Source organism: Cryptococcus depauperatus, chromosome 1 (assembly GCF_001720195.1).
Source record: "Cryptococcus depauperatus CBS 7841 chromosome 1, complete sequence".
NCBI lineage: Eukaryota > Fungi > Basidiomycota > Tremellomycetes > Tremellales > Cryptococcaceae > Cryptococcus > Cryptococcus depauperatus.
In genome coordinates, this window is record NC_089468.1 from 2,157,489 (window position 1) to 2,176,077 (window position 18,589).

General features: G+C 45.1%; 4 protein-coding genes across 4 annotated transcripts; 1 reads left to right on the forward strand and 3 right to left on the reverse strand.

Moving 5' to 3' along the window:
• Positions 1 to 1,019: 1,019 nt before the first annotated feature.
• L203_100835 (uncharacterized protein) lies at positions 1,020 to 5,255 on the reverse strand (the record flags this gene model as incomplete). The annotated part of the gene is made up of 7 exons (XM_066210289.1): positions 1,020 to 1,154; positions 1,204 to 1,550; positions 1,606 to 2,226; positions 2,275 to 2,403; positions 2,456 to 3,597; positions 3,645 to 4,444; positions 4,500 to 5,255. 7 exons carry the CDS (start codon positions 5,253 to 5,255, stop codon positions 1,020 to 1,022), a joined length of 3,930 nt encoding a protein of 1,309 aa, XP_066066386.1.
• A 505-nt stretch (positions 5,256 to 5,760) lies between these two features.
• L203_100836 (uncharacterized protein) lies at positions 5,761 to 7,475 on the forward strand (the record flags this gene model as incomplete). Its single annotated transcript, XM_066210290.1, has 6 exons — positions 5,761 to 5,989; positions 6,035 to 6,205; positions 6,250 to 6,551; positions 6,598 to 7,339; positions 7,403 to 7,423; positions 7,471 to 7,475. The coding sequence occupies 6 exons, from the start codon at positions 5,761 to 5,763 to the stop codon at positions 7,473 to 7,475; spliced, it is 1,470 nt and encodes a 489-aa protein (XP_066066387.1).
• Positions 7,476 to 8,505: 1,030 nt separating this feature from the next.
• Positions 8,506 to 11,560, reverse strand: L203_100837 (uncharacterized protein; the record flags this gene model as incomplete). The annotated part of the gene is made up of 6 exons (XM_066210291.1): positions 8,506 to 8,626; positions 8,688 to 9,117; positions 9,164 to 10,843; positions 10,887 to 11,268; positions 11,319 to 11,411; positions 11,456 to 11,560. The coding sequence occupies 6 exons, from the start codon at positions 11,558 to 11,560 to the stop codon at positions 8,506 to 8,508; spliced, it is 2,811 nt and encodes a 936-aa protein (XP_066066388.1).
• Positions 11,561 to 12,835: 1,275 nt separating this feature from the next.
• On the reverse strand, positions 12,836 to 18,084 carry L203_100838 (uncharacterized protein; the record flags this gene model as incomplete). Its single annotated transcript, XM_066210292.1, has 10 exons — positions 12,836 to 13,303; positions 13,352 to 13,413; positions 13,459 to 14,682; positions 14,730 to 14,848; positions 14,895 to 15,486; positions 15,540 to 15,642; positions 15,686 to 15,805; positions 15,858 to 15,965; positions 16,010 to 17,912; positions 17,966 to 18,084. 10 exons carry the CDS (start codon positions 18,082 to 18,084, stop codon positions 12,836 to 12,838), a joined length of 4,818 nt encoding a protein of 1,605 aa, XP_066066389.1.
• Positions 18,085 to 18,589: the final 505 nt, after the last annotated feature.

Consider the following 18,589-nt stretch of genomic DNA (forward strand, 5'->3'; position numbering starts at 1 on the left):
CCACGAATTCTTAATATGTTGTATTTTCTAACAAGCTTGAGTTATCAAGCCACAAGTGTGCGTTGAATAACATTTGTGCGCCATCGTGTTATTCATTGTTATACTTTAAAACGCTGAAATGGATTGCGAGTAGAGGCAGTGATTCAAGTTTGTAAAGGTCTTCAAAAAGACGTAGAGTTCAAGCATAGCGATAAAACTTTTTACGCCAAGTTATATAGACTTGCAAGATGATCCAATTTCAGAGAGAAGACTCAATCCAGTACTAGCCCCCAATGTCTATGTTTGGTGGTTTCGTATGCATTTGATGGCGAGAATAGTATCTGAAAACAATGTCGACCAAGTTTCCAATGCGCCTGGAAACTTTTAAGAGAAGTTTGAGCTAATTCGGCAAACTATATCAACTACTTGGAGGAGCGGCATAAGTGGTTCAAGTTGCTAGTGTTACTGATGCTTTCGGCCTCTGCCAACAGCAATCTCGGAGTTCCTATACTTGATTGATTATATCTTGTTCTTTTTCTCTTGTCTTCTTCCACCTTTTACTTTTTAGAGGCTTGATTGGTTGAAGACACTAATGTTTGAAACTATAATCTCTCTCCCAGATCCCTTTAAAACCAGGAAGACCCCAAAGCTCTCTGAGACTAAGGAAGCGATGGACTCTTCGATTTCAGACGAGAAGCAGCTTACCGAGGATCACTGCATGGCGAGTTAGTATACGATACTAGATTGAAGACCACAGAAACAAAAGTCAGAATAATAAAATAGACGCTTGGATAGGAAAAAGTTGCATAACTGTCGTTCATCAGGTAATTATCATGACGCCTTACCAACAGACTTGTTACTATCTGCTCCAGCTCATTGCTGAGAACCAACTGCGAATCTATACGTAAATTGATATATCTGCACGCTTACCGCGTATGATTTAAAGCGTTTCTATCTATGTTGAGAGCGTCAAGAGTATGTATCAAAAGATCCAAGGGTATATGAGGAAGCGAAAGCTAAACTTCTCTCCCAAAACATGACTAACGTCTGGATCCCTTCTTCTTATTGGTAAGATTGTAAGTCTGCTTCTTGCCCTTTTTAGAAGAAGTTTGTCCAAGGGGAACATAAGAGTATGGATCAGGGCCATCTACGCGTTTGATATCACCACCCCCTCGCTGTATTAATCTGTCAACACTTCAAACGCGACGCAGCATCAAGACACACCTTCGATTTAAATTCTTCACCAAGCTTTTTCCGCATTTGTTTCCTTTGCTGTATCTTTTGCTTCTTTCCGTCTTCCTCGTCGATCATACTAAATATCTTCTTCTCCTCTTCCCGTGTTCGCTTGGTGTTGCGGTTAAATTTGAGATTACCTCGACTATCGCGATGAGCACCATCAACAGATTTGGAATTGGCAAGATAAATAGCGCCCTCTTTTGCATCAACAGTCATTCCAGCTTCATTGTCTGAATTATCTTCTTTGATTATGAGTTTACCGGACTTATCAGTTTGGAATTTAGAGTCAAATTGTCCAGGTTTTCGTTTTCGAGAATGGGTAGAAGGATTTGTGGCTACATCATCTCAGTAAGCAACATGCAAGAATTGATCATAGAGCATAAGACGTACTGGCGACGCCGCTCGCGATAGATCTTGAGAGCAAATCCATAGGCTCTTCTTGGTCATTCCTGATGTAGGCTTCTTCCCCCATCTTTCTCTTTGACTGCTGCTGCTTGCCCTTGATCACCTTCTGTTGTTTACCTTTTGTGGACTGTCTGTTCCTCTCATCCTCCTCTTCATCAGAAGAAAGATCCGAGTCTGAGTTGTACAAAATGTCGTCAAACGCATTACCATTCGTCTGGCGAGGTGTACCTTGTTTCTCATCATCCTCGTCACGATTGGCTTTGCGCTTCTTAGCCCTCTCTTTTCTCTTTTTGATTGTCTGCAATACCTTGCGTTCTTCATGTTTGTCTCCAGCGTTTGCAAAAACTTCATCGAAGCCGAATCGACGGATAAGCCTCTCGAATATATGCACTGTTTTGCTCTTGAAATGATTCTTATGGTCGTGTACCCAGCCCAATAAGCCTTGGACGAGACCAGGTAGGTGCGGGCGGAGAGCCTCGACAGGCAAGGAGACGATTGCAACTTTGGAAAAGCCCAGTGCGGACTTGATGATTTCTCGATTCTTGGAGGTGAGGAAGACGGTCAGAGTTGAGACTAATTCCGAGGTAGTTTGAGCGGAGATTGAATCTGACGATATCAAATAAGCATAGTTGCTTTACTCAATCGATTACCCACCTTTGAACTCGAAAAGTAACCGAGAAAGTGAGTTAAGTGAGGCACTGATCATATGAGGAGTGTTGCCAGTAAGACCGGCAGCTACCATGGTTAAATACTCTTCTGCACTCGCATCAATCGTTCCGGCCGCTGTGTTATACTTATGTAAGCCCTCTTCAATCTACAGCAAGAAGAAGCTTACATTGGACACCTCCCATCTCTTCTTCTTCCTCTCCTGCGACAATAGGCGTCGGTCTCACAACAACGCCTCCTTTCGCCATCTTCTTTCCCATTTCCACTAAAAGCTCGTAGCCCGCATCCCTCGCTCGCTCGTTGACTTCTTTAGTGCCCAAGACCGCCTCTGAAAGCAGTTCAGGGATGATGCTCAACGAATCACCTGGTAAGGAGTTGACTAGGGCAGTGAGGAGCTGAAGGCGGTCTCGTTGGGCTCCTGGACCGACATTTGAGCCAGCTTCACCTAGCTTGACCACAAATTGCTCAAGATGAACTTTGGAAAGACCAAGCTTATCGGCTTCTAAAAGCCTCTTGAGAAGTCGGTATGATTTTTTCTGGACAGTGGCGTCTCTATGGGAGAGCATCGTAGGCTGGGAAGCGGCAGTGAAGAGAGCGAGCAATTGGGTGGGAGGGAGATAACGGGTGAAGATTATTAATAGGTCAAGCATTGTGTGTGATACAGGAGAAGCCCCTTCAGCGGCGGGTGTAGGGTCGTCAAGAGAATTGGATAAGTGGGTGGTGACCGTTTGATACGTTTCAATCACATCTTGCTCTGTCATGATACCCACCCACAGCTGAATGACCTCTCCTACCATACCTCTAGATTCTCGAGGAAGTTTAGAAAACACATTGAGAAGGACAGATAGCATATCCTTGGCGAGTGATTTCAAAACAGCCAAATTTTCAAGAGCAGTGCTTTGATCCACACCAAACTCTTTTCTTAATTGGTCTGCGGCATTCTGTGAATTGGCCAAGCGTTCTGTCGAAGAAACAAGTTGACTCAAACCTCGAAGCAGAGACGGAAGAAGGCTAGGTTGACTATAGAGCAAGTTGGTAATCAAACCCAAAAACTCAGGAGTGAGGCCTTCTGTCATATCCCTTGGCATCTCGCAAAACCCAGGCCAGGAATCCCAGATTTGTCCAACAAGAACCTCCCAAACTTTGGCTTCACCTGCACGACCAGCCTCTTCTGCGGCCATCTTGCGGTTAAACAGACGCTCAGAGAGAGGGCGGAAGACAGAAGTAAAGTATGCAAGGGAAGAATTGGAGGTATGAGATCGTATGAGCGGTAGAAGATAGGCCCGGCCAGGTTGAGGTGGGATACCTAATCTATCTTGGGCATTAGGAGCTATTATATACTGCACGATACAACTCACGAGTCAGGCTCAATATTGAGAGGAAGCTCATTCAGTACTCCTTCAACACCAATCACTTCCAAGCTCATTCCCACTACCTCATCTACCTTGTCCCTCCATTCGAATCCCTTCTCATGTCGCAAGTCCCCAACTTCCTTGATATAGTCCAACAGTAATTCCTGAGCTGCAGTAGGCGCTCGACCAGCAGCATCCGCTTGAGCCGGCTCGCCGGGAAGAACACGCAAGCGCAATCGCGAAATCAATGCTGTGAGGATAGTGAATAGATACGGAAGACGAAGAGCGTTGGTTTTCATGACGTCTGTAAGAGAAGCAATGAGTTTCCAAAGAAACGGTGTTTTTTGTTTCTTCCTTGCGCCAGCTAAATGAGAACCCTGGCGAATGTACGTGAGGGTAGCAAGAATCTGATCATCGGATATGCAATATCGAATGATGCCTTGACTGATTGCGTCAGTAGCAGCGTTGAGAGCAGTCTGAGGGGCATTGGGGTTAAGTAGGATTTCCTTAAAAAGAAGATTGAAGGCCTTAGGGAGAAAACTAGATAGGAGAGATTGGTCCTGTAAAGACATTTTTATCAAGGCAGTAGAGATGGCCGATAAATAAGTAGGCATGTCAGAAACGACTGGAGGAGAGTTAAGAAGAGATTCAAGAATAGTAGGGAGATTCGAGAGCACGCTGGGCTTGGAAGCAGTGACATCTGCTGGAGGAAGAGTGAGAAGGAGAGCAAGAAGAGAATAAATCTGTGACGTGAGGTGTGGGAGCGGAGGAAGAGAAAGAAGGGCGGAACACAGAGCTGATAGATGCTAGTGTATGTTAGCGATGTCAATCACCCGTGTAGCTTACCTCGTCGCCCCATACGGCCACCCAGCCTCTTAAGCCTTGTACTACCCATATTGCTCGTTTTCCTTCTGCATCTTCAGCATCAGCAAACCTTGTCTTTTTGCTTTTGCTACCTCCTGTCTTAATTTCTTCCTGTAGAATAGCCATTACCCATTCCCTAGCGCGCGGCAAATATGGGTGATTTCCAGGGGCCAATTTGGGAGGTATAGGAGTAACAAGAATCTTTCTTATCTCTTCCTGAGCGAGGTGTCGAACTTTTGGGCGTGGGTCTAAATTCATTTCCAACAGATAATTCCAAGCCTTTCTTAACAATGGCGAGGATGCCAGCACTTGAAGCGGAGCTACCGCAATCAGTCCCGCGGTTATATGTAGCAGCGACCTGAGAGCAGGAGGGTGTTCCAATGCACACTCATACAGTGGAAGAATACACTCCAACACATGAGACAGTTTTGAGAGTATCACTTGAGTGGGAGTTTCTGGTACTACCATGGCAAATAGGTACAGAGTGGCAGGGATAAGAGCACCCTGGCCCATGTTTTCTGTTTCTGCCAGCTCCTCATCATCTCCCACTCCGTCTTCGCATGCCTTTACAAGACATTGCAGCAGTGAGGTAAAGTAAGCGGTGGGAGAGTATGGTGGGGTTGACGCTAGAGTCGTTGCAATAGTTGACTCTATCGCCTCTAGAAGCTGCGCTGGTTTCGACTGGTGAGCAAGCTGTGATCTTCCTAGCCGACGAATTTTGTCGAGCTCAGCGGCAAGATTAGAATCTGCCATTTTGAAAAGCGAGAAAAGATAAAAGTAAGAATAGAATGAAATAGTTTTTAAAAAAAAAGTAAAATGTGGAGGCGGCCACCGCCGTAATCTATTAGAAAAGTAAACTAATGATACTCTGTGGAAAATGAATAAAGTTTGTAATATCCACGAATACTGCCACTGTATCGGGAAAAAATATTACCGAAGCTAGTAATTACAGTTATAATGTTAATTAAACAGTTTAAAACATAAACAACTACTGTTAGCTAAACAATTAAACTCTTTATAAATCCGTATTCTCTATTTTCCATTTACATTTTCATCAACCATCATACAAGCTTTTTATTCATACGCAGTGAGTTTAAGACGTTGCAATAATCTATGGGCAAAGGAGCGAATAAGGCAAGAGAGGATCGCATCGGGACAAACAAGAAATCATCCCAAAGCGGAAACATTCCAATAGGGCAACATTCAACTTATAGGAACCAAACAACAGTCTTGGATAGCTATTGACACTCTTTAGCTAATGGCGCATTCATCGCCCCACTCAAGGTTACATCCCCATGCTCAACTATCAATCAATCCATCACCTAGGACAGTCTCCATAACGATGGAAGACTATATTGCAGATGACAAGGATGAACATCAACTCAATATGGACATGGTTCATGACTTTGGCGCAGACGGGATGGGTGTTGACATGCGGGATTTTACGAGCGATCATCAGAATGAGATTGATGACAGATCACTGTTGGGTATGTCACTTTTCATCTACTCAAAAGAGTGCTGACATTGGGTAGGTCATCATGTTGACAACCCGTCATTAACCCACCACAGTCCAACTCCTCCTCACCCATCCACAAGCGCAGCGAATTTACCAAATCATCCTTCGTCATCGGGTATGCAAGCAATAGACATGTTTCAAACAGAAACAGGCTTGGAAGGTGGCGACGACGAAGAGGATGATGGTGGTGAGTCCATTACGGCAAGTCTCGAATTTGCTAACTTGAAACAGAACTTGGAGAGCTTTCGACAGGTGCCAAACGTCGAAGGGGTGAGGGTACGGCTTTCGAGGTGGAAAAAGATAATCCTAGTCGACGCAAGATCAAGATTGAATACATTGGCGACAAGTCTCGTCGACACATTACATTTTCCAAACGAAAGGCCGGTATCATGAAGAAAGCATACGAACTGTCCATTTTAACAGGGACTCAGGTACTGCTGTTGGTAGTGTCAGAGACCGGTTTAGTATATACTTTTACAACAAGTAAATTACAGCCATTAGTACAAAAAGCCGAAGGGAAAAGTCTGATCCAGGTACGTCACACCCTCTCCACTCAGAACAACACTTGACAGTGAGCAGGCTTGTCTGAATGCGCCTGATGGGTATGGACCCGATGGCGAACGTCTTAGTGGCCCCGTTCCCGCGACAAATTCCAAAAAGGGTGGTCTCGCTATCCGTCCTCATAAACTTACAGCCGAAGCGTCTGCTGCCATGGCAGCTAGTCAAGCTGCAAGCGCAAGTCAGAGTCAAATACAACACCACCATCAATTACAGGCTCAGGCTCAGGCTCAAGCACATCTTCAAGCCCAACACCATCAACAGCAACTTGACTCGACTACCTCGCTTGGACGTGGCTCAATTTCCTCTCCGACCAATCGACCCAAAAAACGTCTTCCGTCCTCCAAGCGACGTCAAGCCTCTACTTCTGCGCCTAACTCTAGCGACCCCGGTTCAGGAGACTTGCCAAACATTGAGATACCCCCTGTACCTCCTATGCCGGATATGCACCGACCCCAAACGCCCCATAGCCAACATTCTAGGATAGTAGAGCCTACCTTACAGTCTCCTCTATCTGCGGGCTTCCATATCCCTCCAGAGTATCGCCAGCCTCACTATTATCCACATCCGCCCCCTGAGGCAGGATACTATTACCCTCCTACACCCAACAGTCATCCTGTAGCCCCTCCCGGAGTTCATTCCCAAATGCATCACCAAGGAGCATCTCATCCTCATCAAGGAGCTCCGGGGTCTAATGAGGACCAGGGAGGTCCATATGTGATAGGCATGTTTCAGGAAAGAGGGGAGAGAGAGCGGCTAATGAGTATGGGCATGTGATACTTCATTGTCGTGTAGCGTATAAGATATGGACAAGACAATACTACAGAGATATGTAGCGTAATTAACCGTATGTTTCTTTTTATCGACCTTTATTTTCTGACCTTTTCTTATCAGTCTGATCAAACGACATTTAATCTATCATTACTACTAATCTACAAACACATTCCTCACAAGCTCCCCGTTATAACATTCATATCACAATGTTGAGCTTATTCTCTCATTCCGTTATATACTGTTCGTAAGAGCTGTTTTGCCTCAGTACTCTAAAAAAATGAGAATGACTTCAGCCAATCATTCATGTTTTATATCTTGTGTAAATTGTGTTTTGGTAATTCTATTTTTTGCGATTTTTTCTTCTCCAGGTTGTGATACCTGTGTTGCCCGGATGCATAACCTCTTCTCTGTATGACGGTTGTTTATCTCCAGATCACCTTATGTTATGAATCTTCTGCCTAGATGGTGATGACACTGTTCTCGACTACTAACAAGAAAAGGTATTCAGGTAATAGAAATTTGACTGCCGCACCATGTCGTATCACGTTTGATAAAGAGTCTTGTTTTCGAGATGATTTGGATGGTATCTTCTGCATTATCCTTGCCAGGCCATACACTCAGCCGTATTATGAATGTAATTTGTAACAGCTTGTCCAGTCACAAATTTATTCTCAATTATTTATATTGAAAATATTCTTGCAATATAATCATTATCAAGTGTAGGTATAGAATAAGAACCACCAACACTTGATGCTGCCTCGCCTAATTAATATTGAGGAGCTTGGAGACGACTCTCGATACTCAAGATGGCATAGTTGTTCACACTCACGAATGACATCTCTACAAAAACCCCTAGAAAGGTTATAACTCCACGAAAGAAATAATGGATGATCTACCATCTTTCCACGATGCCCCTTAAATATCCACCAATCTTAATATTGTCTACTCCACACAAGGTAAAATGTATGCCCATGCCTATGCCGAAAGTTAAATCTACGTATATGGCCTAGACTCAATACTCGTTTGAACGCCTCTCTGAGGTCGTTAATGCGTCGACTGTCCATGCTCACATATGACCGTCGCCTTATCCTACGCCTTGTTGAAGAGTCTTCTAATTAATTGATTTCGCCCACACCATCCTGTCTCACATGCAAATTAAACATTTGTCCCAAGACTTTTGCGAGCCTGTCTTCCCCTTTCCCTCGCTCTGCGCGCAGCACGCACAAGATTCATGATAGCCCACCTAACCTTGTCTGGTTTACCTTCAATCATACACCTATAGGCACGGAAATTAGCAAATCTTTGGGTAGTAGCAACACTCAGCAAATTATACATACTCGTGCACTTGACTCAAAAAGGCTTCTTTATCAGCAGCAGGTACCACGTACCCAGCCACACCCTGTAATCCCTCTCTCATCCAATTCTCAACTGCCTCCACAGCCACAGTCTCTGCCAATGACCCCATAATACTCTGAACTTGGTCAGAAGAATCTTCAGGGAAATCAGTAACCACTCCCTTGAGTAGTATTGATACGATAGCAGGACCGTATTGTGCAAAAATGGGTTGTAAGAGGTGGGAAGTCTGAGTATCAGCAAGTTTAGAGGCCAATAAGGAGAGAACATCAAGAGATACAAGGATGATTTCTGGTGCGTGACATGTAAGAGCCTGCAAAGTGTGAGAGATTGCTAATGAGAGATGAGGAGAGGAGTAGATTGCAGGAAGCTGGGTCAAGTATGGCAAGAGTAGATGGATATAGTCATCCATCACTGTGAGAATTAGCTTAGTATTCAAGCGCTCCACTGCGAAACGCACCATCCGGGACTTCGACAGCTAACTTCCCTTCCAGTATCCTTGCCAAGCCTTTAGTCACTCCTTCAAAACTTTTTACCAACATATCCCTAATTCCTTCTCCTCCAGGTCGTTGTGCGGCATCCCCGAATTTATCTGCTATTTTACCAATTATCCACAAGTACGAGGCATAACCTGTTTCTTCAAATGCAATTGACATGCGCTGTATAAGCGATGGAAGGATAGGGTCAAGTGCAGTAAGGGGAAAAAAGGTTAAACCTCGACGAAGGACAGATCCTACTTTCTCAGAAATATGGTAGATCTTGGCATACTTTGCCAACATTGCGTCCAATATGCCGTATACAACACCACAAGTAGGATAACAAGTTTCTGGGACAGGTTCTAAGGTTCGAACAATGGTAAGGTATGCGTCAATTTGCTCAAGGGCGTCCGACGCCTTTTCTAATTCATTCTCTGGTACATCTCCCGGTGCAGTCGCAACGGTTTGAATCCTTTGAATGAGTGGCTCACAGAATTGCTGCAAAGCTTGCGCTGCCGCATCTGAAGGCATGCCATCAATGATGTACCCAATAGCTTCGCACACTTCCACAGTATCTGCCTGATCCAGCTTGTCACCAACACCAACCATGAACGTATACAATTGAGGCAGATAGGGAACTAGATGCGATGTGCAATCCTGACAGATAAACTTCATAGCATGCGCAGCAGCAGCTGTAACTTGATCGTCGTTAACCTCAAAACCAGCAGAAACATACTGAAGTTGGAAAGCAAGGTTGTCAGGATGTCGGTTGATCCACTGTGAGTATCTTGAAATCACAAGAATTGCAGCGTATCGAATTTTGGGGTGATCGGGAAGCTTGGGTAAAAGATCCATGATATGAGGTAGGACTTCGTCATCGTTGGGATTCACCTCAGCGCCCATAGATCTCATAGAGAACAAGGGCGCTTCAATTTCCTGCCATGACGGAGAAGGTTTAGACATGGCGGCGACGATCAAATCATAAGATTTCATGAGACAAGCGCTTGCCCCTAACACATGACAGCAGTCTTTGAGTGTATCCCCCATTCTATGCCTGAATGTCCTGAATTCGTCCTTTTCCTGTGCCGTTTGCTGTTCTTCATCGTTTGGAAAGTGCAAATGGCCGATAATCACTGATTGAAGAGTTACAAAAATGTCCAAAATGGGTTGAAAGATGGGATTTTCTCTATAATTTGGCTGTCGGTCTAGTGCTTCTGAAAGAGCATACCAAAAGTAAAAGGTGATGGGTACAATATCAAGATCGGGGTAGGCAGCGCATTCAGCAATTGCCTGAACTAGCGATAACAGGTCGGCCGGGTGTTGTACGACAAGGCTCGTGTAGCATTCTCCCGCTTCACAAAGTATTCGACAATATCCCCTAACCCTGTCTGGATCATCTTTGTGTGTGTCCAACTCAGGCCTCAACGCAACTATTCGAGGGATAATTTGTTGAACGACCTGCATGTTGTCCTGTAACTCTTGAGTCTCATGTATAAGGTCACAGATAACATCGACGGCAGAGTCAAAGAGTTGATCAGATGCTAGAGCGTGAAAAGCGGCATCAAAGAGAGGAGTGGCAGCAACTTGAGTGGTATTCATTTCGCCAGCTTGAAGCCAACTTCGTAAAGCCTCAAAAACAGCAATTTGGATAGGTATTGTTACACCTGTTGACAGGTCAGTGCCATGCCAAAGAGAGGAGAGACCCACCCTCTGCCTGTATGTATATTGTCAAGAGCTCCAACACTCTTTCTGCCGAACCGCTGACCAGTTTGCTGAGAAGCATTTGAGCCTCCTCTGGTGTTAAAGGTATTCGCGGATTTGTAGCTTCCTCCGGCAATGTCTTGAGGAACGTCAAAAGCACCGCGACAGTCGATGGATCGCTCCCAAATCGATCAATCATTGTCCCAACCGCATTCTCCCATTCTGGCATCTGAAGAGCGAGATCTGAAAGGGCAAGACATAATTGCAGTAAGACTGCTCTCGATCCGGATGGTGCAGAAGGTTGGCTGAGAGGAGCCAGGATACCTATCAAAGAGTCTCTAAGCGGCAGCAGCTGTTCTCGGGGCAGTTGCGAGAGGTCATAAGTTATCTCAAGTCAAATATGAGCTCGAGCGCCAACAAAATTAGAGAAAGACACACCTTGGCTCTCAGAGTTTGGGCAGAAAACAGACGACTCTCCAAGGGTGCTTCGTGTGCGTTGAGTAGCGAATGGCAAATCTGCCAGGCCTCCGCCTAGAGAATCATTAGTGGACGCCTTTATATCCCATCTCACATACACCATGTTGAAACTCTTCTAGCCATTTATTTGCTCTCTGCTTTGCTTCGGTATCTGGGTTGTGGTATAGCGTTTGCAATGCTTGCAATGCTGCGCTTTCTGCCATTGTATATTTTAGTGGTTGAGATTAGGAATAAGTCTGTAATAACAATTATAATTAGTAAATTACAATTAGTCTTGTCAACAATGAACTCAACATATGCCACGTGGTCGACACGTGGCGGCGATAGAGAATGTGGCACTAAATGTCCCTTCCTACTTTGCATTTATATCTTTAATTTCTCTTCTTCATATGTAAATAAGTCAGTCGTAAGAAAAGGTGAGCATATAGAGGCAAATCCTTTGGAAAATTCTACAACAGATCTCATTATAGGACAGCGGCGGTTTCCCAGCTCTGTACACTCACCATCTTTTCCTACCATGGCCGTGTTGACGCTAACATAACCTACTTATGACTTGTGTCTGTAGAATATCGCTCCTTTTACCTTTACAAAGCTAACGAAAGGTCTGTATCGCTCTTACTGACTTTTTTCGCTACCTGTGGTACACTGATGAGAAGAAGTTTTTGTTTTTTCAAGATACCTTCTGCTCAGCCTCTAGATAAGACAAATCGCTCTTACGCCCTGCCATTCCCAGGTGGCGCTTTTGCTTGAAAGAATAAGAGATGCGCTTGAAGAGCTTTTATGTCTCTGTTCAGTCTAAGTATCCATCCAAAGTCGAAGACTCTAAAGTGAATTGTAGATCATCTCAGCCTGAGGTTGTGTGAAGAGGGGCTAAGGATCCAGTAAGAAGGATCAAAGTCTTTCCTCGCGTCAATCCACATACAAGGGGTTTCACATACAGCCCCTGATCCCGTCAAATGACTTTGTAAAACCAGCTACTCTCATATCCGACCATTAACGACCAGACGAGCTGAAGCCGACATACTTCTAGTCACACTGTGGACGTTGCTTTGTTTGGTGCTAAGACAAATATTTTATTCAATACTGTTCGCCCGAGAATGTCTATTGGTGAGTAATCTGTCACTTAACGACCACAATGTATAGTCAAGCTTTCATGCCCAATCTGATGAAAACGTGTCGGACTGTCTTGAGCAAAGAAACGCTTGTAGACAAGAAATGGGTGGGGAAGTTCTTTCAAACTTTAGAGAATGCTCACTACATTATGAAAAAGTGGCTCGAAAAGCTTAGCGAAAATTTCAATACTACGAATCAATCAATCTTTAGTAGAAGATAATCACAAGCGATTGCTATTGTTTGCATCTATAATTAAATTGCTCAATATGCAATGGAAAGAATGGTAATGGCCACACCAGTATTGTCTTTCCAAGCTCAAGACTTGGCCTGCCGCATTTGCTTTGAAATATACACTCGGCGTTCACTCATTCTACAGATGCCACTTCACTAGCTTCTCTTAGTTCTTGCTTTAACTGCTCAATCATTGATCTTAGTAGACTCATGCTCAATGGCTTGGTCAACCAATGATCAATCCCGCACTCATAGAGGCCCTTTCGTTTATGCTGTTCGGCGCTCAGCGCAGTCACCGCAATAATTCTTGCTCTCTTCTTCCCGCTTTTTGCTATTGGAAAGCCTGTCAAGGGTAAAGGATTCTCGTTCTTGACTCCGAGTGCCGCAATGGCGTCTCCTAATTCATCCATTTCCTCGGCAGGAGTTGTAGGAAGACTACCGGCAAGCACAGGCCGCTTCGTTTCTAACTGGCGTATCTCCGCTGCTGCTGTGAAGCCATCTTTACGAGGCATGGTGATATCGAGGAGTACTAGATGTGGTTCATATGAAGCAAACTGTTGAACAGCTTCTACGCCATCGGAGGCCTCAGCATATTGACAAGACTGAGCGACGTATCAGCAACAGCCTAGGGATTTGTTATCAACACTTACAGCTCGCCTAAGCATTGTTGTCAAAATTTTCCGATTAATTGCATTATCTTCTACCACCAAAACTAATATGGCATTAGCAAAACCTTTCTAGACGAGACATTACTTACCTTTTAATGTTGCACCGTTTACAGCACTATTTGGTCTGATAGTTTGCTCAAAGCCCGATCCAGCTTCCTTCAATTCCGGCCTCTTCATACTCTCATCGTTTAAGTCATGGGCCGAGGAAGATGCTTGAGAATTGTTACCACTTGTGGTATTATCCTCGCGCTTGAACTTGTCTTGACTAGATTCACTGACAAACGGCATTTTGGACGATACCGTTGGTTCACGGGTAGAGAGGCCTTCAGCCTTGATTTGACTTTTGAGAGGTCCACAGACTGTAGTGGTCGTGTCGTCGTTGCTGAGAGGAGTAGTCGTGTCGCTATTTTGAGAAACAGGTTGGGAGGTCACTGATCCGGTGGGGGAAGGGTGCTCTTCCAAAAAAGGTAACGGCGATGATGCTATGTTACTATCAGTGCCCGACATTGGCGGTCTAAGTATTTTCGCTTCCACTCTCGCCTCATCTCCTCCTACAACATCTAAGACGTAGTGTTCTGGTTCCCGCATAGGCGGCGGTGGAGGTTCCATAATACGTCGAAGGACACTTGGACGTAACGGCCTTGGGAGGCGAATAATAGGTATAGAGCTAAGGTATTCTTGATCTTTGACAGATGCAGAATCTGACGCATGGCGTATGGGTTGTGGCGCCTTGGTTGGGCTAATCGATGCTTGAGATGTATGTGCATGGGTATGCACAGGGCTTTGAGAATGCCTTTGCTCATATTTGAATTGATTCCGCTCCAGGATAATCACCTGCACGTTAGGCCTAGCTCTTTGGCATAGGTCAGCTAATCTGGTATCCCCTATGGTGTCCTCTGGTATTACAATCAAACTGGCAAAATTGATCTCTGATACAACGCGACATTTGTGCACTTTGAGTTGTCGTGTGAGGCACTTGCCAACTCTTCGTATACTTGATTGCTTTGAATCCATCCATCCAGCCAGATAGATACCGTCTTGACGAACAGGCAGTGTTTCGTTGTCGGCGTCAGATGTGGTATCGTTTTGACATAGATCATCTTGGTCTGAGTTGCTATCACCATTGAGAAGGCGGAGAGGGACTTCCACGTGAACCAGTGTACCCTTGCCAACAGATGATGCAATAGCAAGCTTGCCACCGAGAAGCTCTACCATGCGTTGAGCAAGCCCAAGACCTAGGCCGGAACCAGATGTGAAAGGATCCTCCTTGCTAAACGGTCGAAGAACTTCACTATCAAGAAAGTCGGCGGACACTACGTTTATCAGCAAGAGAGATTGAGATATTTGTTGCATGACTCACTGCCTCTTCCTGTATCCTTAATATCGATTGACACGGTTGAGACATTTATAGAATTGTCAAACCCAATAGGTAGAATAAACTCTCTGGAGATGTCTTGCACAGTGATATGTACATGGCCCCTCGAATTTAAATCAGCCAATATTTTTTGTTTACTAGGGGACTTACTTTTCTGTAAACTTGACTGCGTTGTGGATAATCTTGCCTAACGCTCTAGCGATAGGTCCTGGATCCTGGCACATAAGCCAGCCTCCCCTTACTCTTGGTATAATTTCCAAAATCACTTCTACATCTACCAAACCTCTCAAGCCTGCAATCCTCCGCGTCTTTGCCTCCAGTTCCATTGCGTCATCTACGACTTTTTCCAGTACATCAGTCAGTTGAATGACATTATTGCCGTTCCTAGGTTGAATAGCATTCGCCTTGTCCAAATTAAACGACTTTCCTAGAGGATTCTCTATCTTTAGGGCCATCTTTCCAATGTCAAGAGTATCTATTATATTTTCAAGGATGCCGCCTAGAGAAATACCATTTGACTCAATAATCTCTAGTTGTGCCAAGATTTCTATTCTGTCTTCAGGAGTGATAACGGATGATTCGATATGGGACAATTCAGACGGCTCTAGGACCGGGTGGAGGAAAGAGCGCAAAAGGTTGGCAGCAGCGTTGATCTGATGTAAGGGCGTACGTAATTCGTGGCTTGCCGCCGAAGCAAAGTGGAGCTGGGCACGTTCCGCTTGATGGAGCTTTTCCTTCAAAACTGACCGGTAACCTAAATTAGTATGACAGTCCAATTGTCCATTGGATACTCACCGGATGCCAGTAAACTGCCAGCAATAGTTTCAACAAATTGCATGGCTCCGGCTGGATAAGTATAAAGGGGATCTATCCAACAGGCGACTACCGCAAATGCTACCTGAATTCAATGGTAAGTGGGATAATCACACTTTATGACGCACCTGGCCGTCAAAACCAAAAATGGGCAAAGCCAGACTTGTCTCAGTCCCAGGTGGCATAAGATGATTTATACTCTGAGCGATACCTTCACTATCATCTCGAGTGTACCAAACCTTTCTTGTCTTGAGAAGACATTCTATTAGCAGAGTATTGGCAAGCACTTTAAAAACACACCTCAACGTTGTTAACAATGAACTCTGCAATAATTTTCTTTGCTGCTGCAGATTGAGTAAAATTGAAAGCAAAACCCTCATGTTCACAACTATAACCTAACACAGCCAGCTTCCGTCGTCGTCAACACCTATGCGTATGCGGCCAATACTCACATTATCTTGATTGGGATTACGTTCTTCTTTTGTCCTTTTTGAAACCCATTGTGGCCCCGGAGGAATGAACAAAACTTGGGGATTCCGACTTGGGGCTAGAGGATCACTCTCAGGGCACGTCGGACGAGGGTTTTTATACTTTGAGCTCCACGAATAGCCGCCACCTTCTCCTCCTTCCTCCGTGGCAGAACGACTTGAGGAGTTTGAGCTTGACGGACGAGCAGTGGCGACAGATGATTCGCCTGGCGGTGTCTTGTTGGTAATATCACCATTTCCCTGAGCGTTGAGTGACCCCGCACGCGTCGATTCGCCTGCAGTCGAGGAATTTTGATAGGCAGGGTAGAACAAGTGGAATTGTGAGAGGTCTACCACTGCGACAGCATAGGCATTCAAGGCAACTCGTATTTCTTGACAAGCTTCATCGTATATGTCTAGCGTCTCGCTGAATTGTTGTGAATCAGCACCTTGAATACGCTTATGGTCTGTGCCGTCGCGAAGAATTGAAGAACCGATGGTTGATGTCCCAGAGCCCGTACTAGATACGGTTTCTTGAAGAGATTTCCCAGCTCTCTCAAGTGGCCGATGTTTGAGCGAACGACGTAGAAAATCGACGGACACTTTGTGAAGCTTGGCGCTTTCAATGGACGCTTGCTGAGAATAGAGCAACTCCAACTCGCTCACGACGCAACTGGCTAGATCGGCCAAAAGGGTTCTTTGGTCTGGTAGGAACTCTCTTGGCTTATCGTCCAAAACAGACAAAACACCAATGACGACTTCTTTAGAGCCTTGTCCTACTCTCAGAGGCGAGCCGGCATAAAATCTGTATGCTCCTCTCCTCTCATCAACTAATGGATTCTTCCGGAATCGCCAGTCTTGAACTGTATCGCAAACCACAAAACATTGATCACTTGTTTTTGGTGTCATAATTGCATGGCAACAAAAGGATTCGTCAAAGTTGATCGGTTGTCCGTTGAATCCAATCTCGGATAGAAAAATTTGCTTTGTTTTCGTGATGATGCTTATCATTGCACATTGGGTTTTGAAAAACGATTGCGCAAGGCGAGTGAGTCGGTCAAGGGTGTTGCGATGAAAAGTCTCGGGCCGATCAAGACCTAGTCGACGAATAACTCTCATCCGACAACACATGGCCTTATAGTTTGGACGTGGCGCAGGAAGATAGCCATTTTTTTCAAAAAAATCTCTCACGCGCACCCTTTCAGCTGCATGATCCATGACCATATCAGTCAGTGATATTGATGCAGATGTATTGGTGCCCGATTCGAAGGGTGACGGCTCTAAAGATCCAAACCCATCTAGGCGGGCTAAAGACCCGCTGAGAGATGGCGCGTGTTTGCTTACCCAAGATCCACGTGACCTTGGACGACGAGGAGGTTTTCGCCTTGGCGGTTGAGCAGCCTCATCATCAGATGAGGAGTTGCCATCCTTCTCTCCTTCTCGCAGCATCACCTTGTCTCGCTTTTTTTCCTTGCCCTTCCTGCTGCCTGCATGCAACGTCTTGCCGCTTATACTCTCCCTACATTGTTCCTGCCTGAGCTTGTTCATATTTTCCATAGACATTTCCTGTCCCCTACCCTTGTCCGGTTTGTCATTTTCAGTTGGCGAACAAGTTTTTGGTGATTGTGTCCTACCAGAGAGGTTCTCTGCTGCAATATTGGGAATGTCAGGATCTTGATTTGCAGGTCCTGAGGAAGACACTTTGGTATGAACCATCAACGGTTCGTTTCCGCTAGTATCAGAAGAAGAGGTCGTGTCATGCAGATCGACACCAGACCCGCCGTCAGCGATAGGCTCAATGAATGGGTCAGGTTTAGGAGCGACATCATGTAAATTTTTAGGCGAAGATACAGTGAATGAATAAGATCCAAGATCACCCAGAGCATAACTATTCCAGTTAGTCATGTCAAACGATGAGCGACAGCTCACCTCGTTATGAACCGATCCCACTCTTCTGTGGTCTGTGGCGGTCCGTTCAATACCGCGGTGGCAGGCTCGCTGGCAAAATCCACGGTAGATACTTTTGGCCGTTGCAACGTGCCGTCGTCTTGATTCGCCATGCCCAGCTTGCTTTGTACAACGCTGTTCCCAAAAAGTCGACGCGTTCTTCGCGCTGTAGTTTTTTTTCTCTAGATTAGCACAGTATCTAATCACCAAAATGCCATCCGCCAGCGAATACTCAAGCAAACGATAACAGAATTGTGGATGAGTAAACCTTGAGTACGGTGTCGTCGCGGCAAACGAGAAAAATTCTCTCTTTCCAAGGTAGAGATTGGGATGAATTATTGAACAAAATGACTGTATACTTTTAAAAATGAGTTGCAAATATTCCCAGACATGTCATCCATATGGGGATGTCCGGACATACTATCCGATAGTCGCCACTTTTGGGAGGTGACTGTCGGGTGCCTAGCTCATTTTTGTCCGAGACGCTGGACGCTGAGATCTCCTTTGCTGGAATCTTTACGCAGATGTGGCGAGTGCCGCCTACCTCCGAAATTGTGTTTACGTAATTGCATAAAAAATACATATACTGCCGAAATACCTAGTGATCAACGAGCGAAT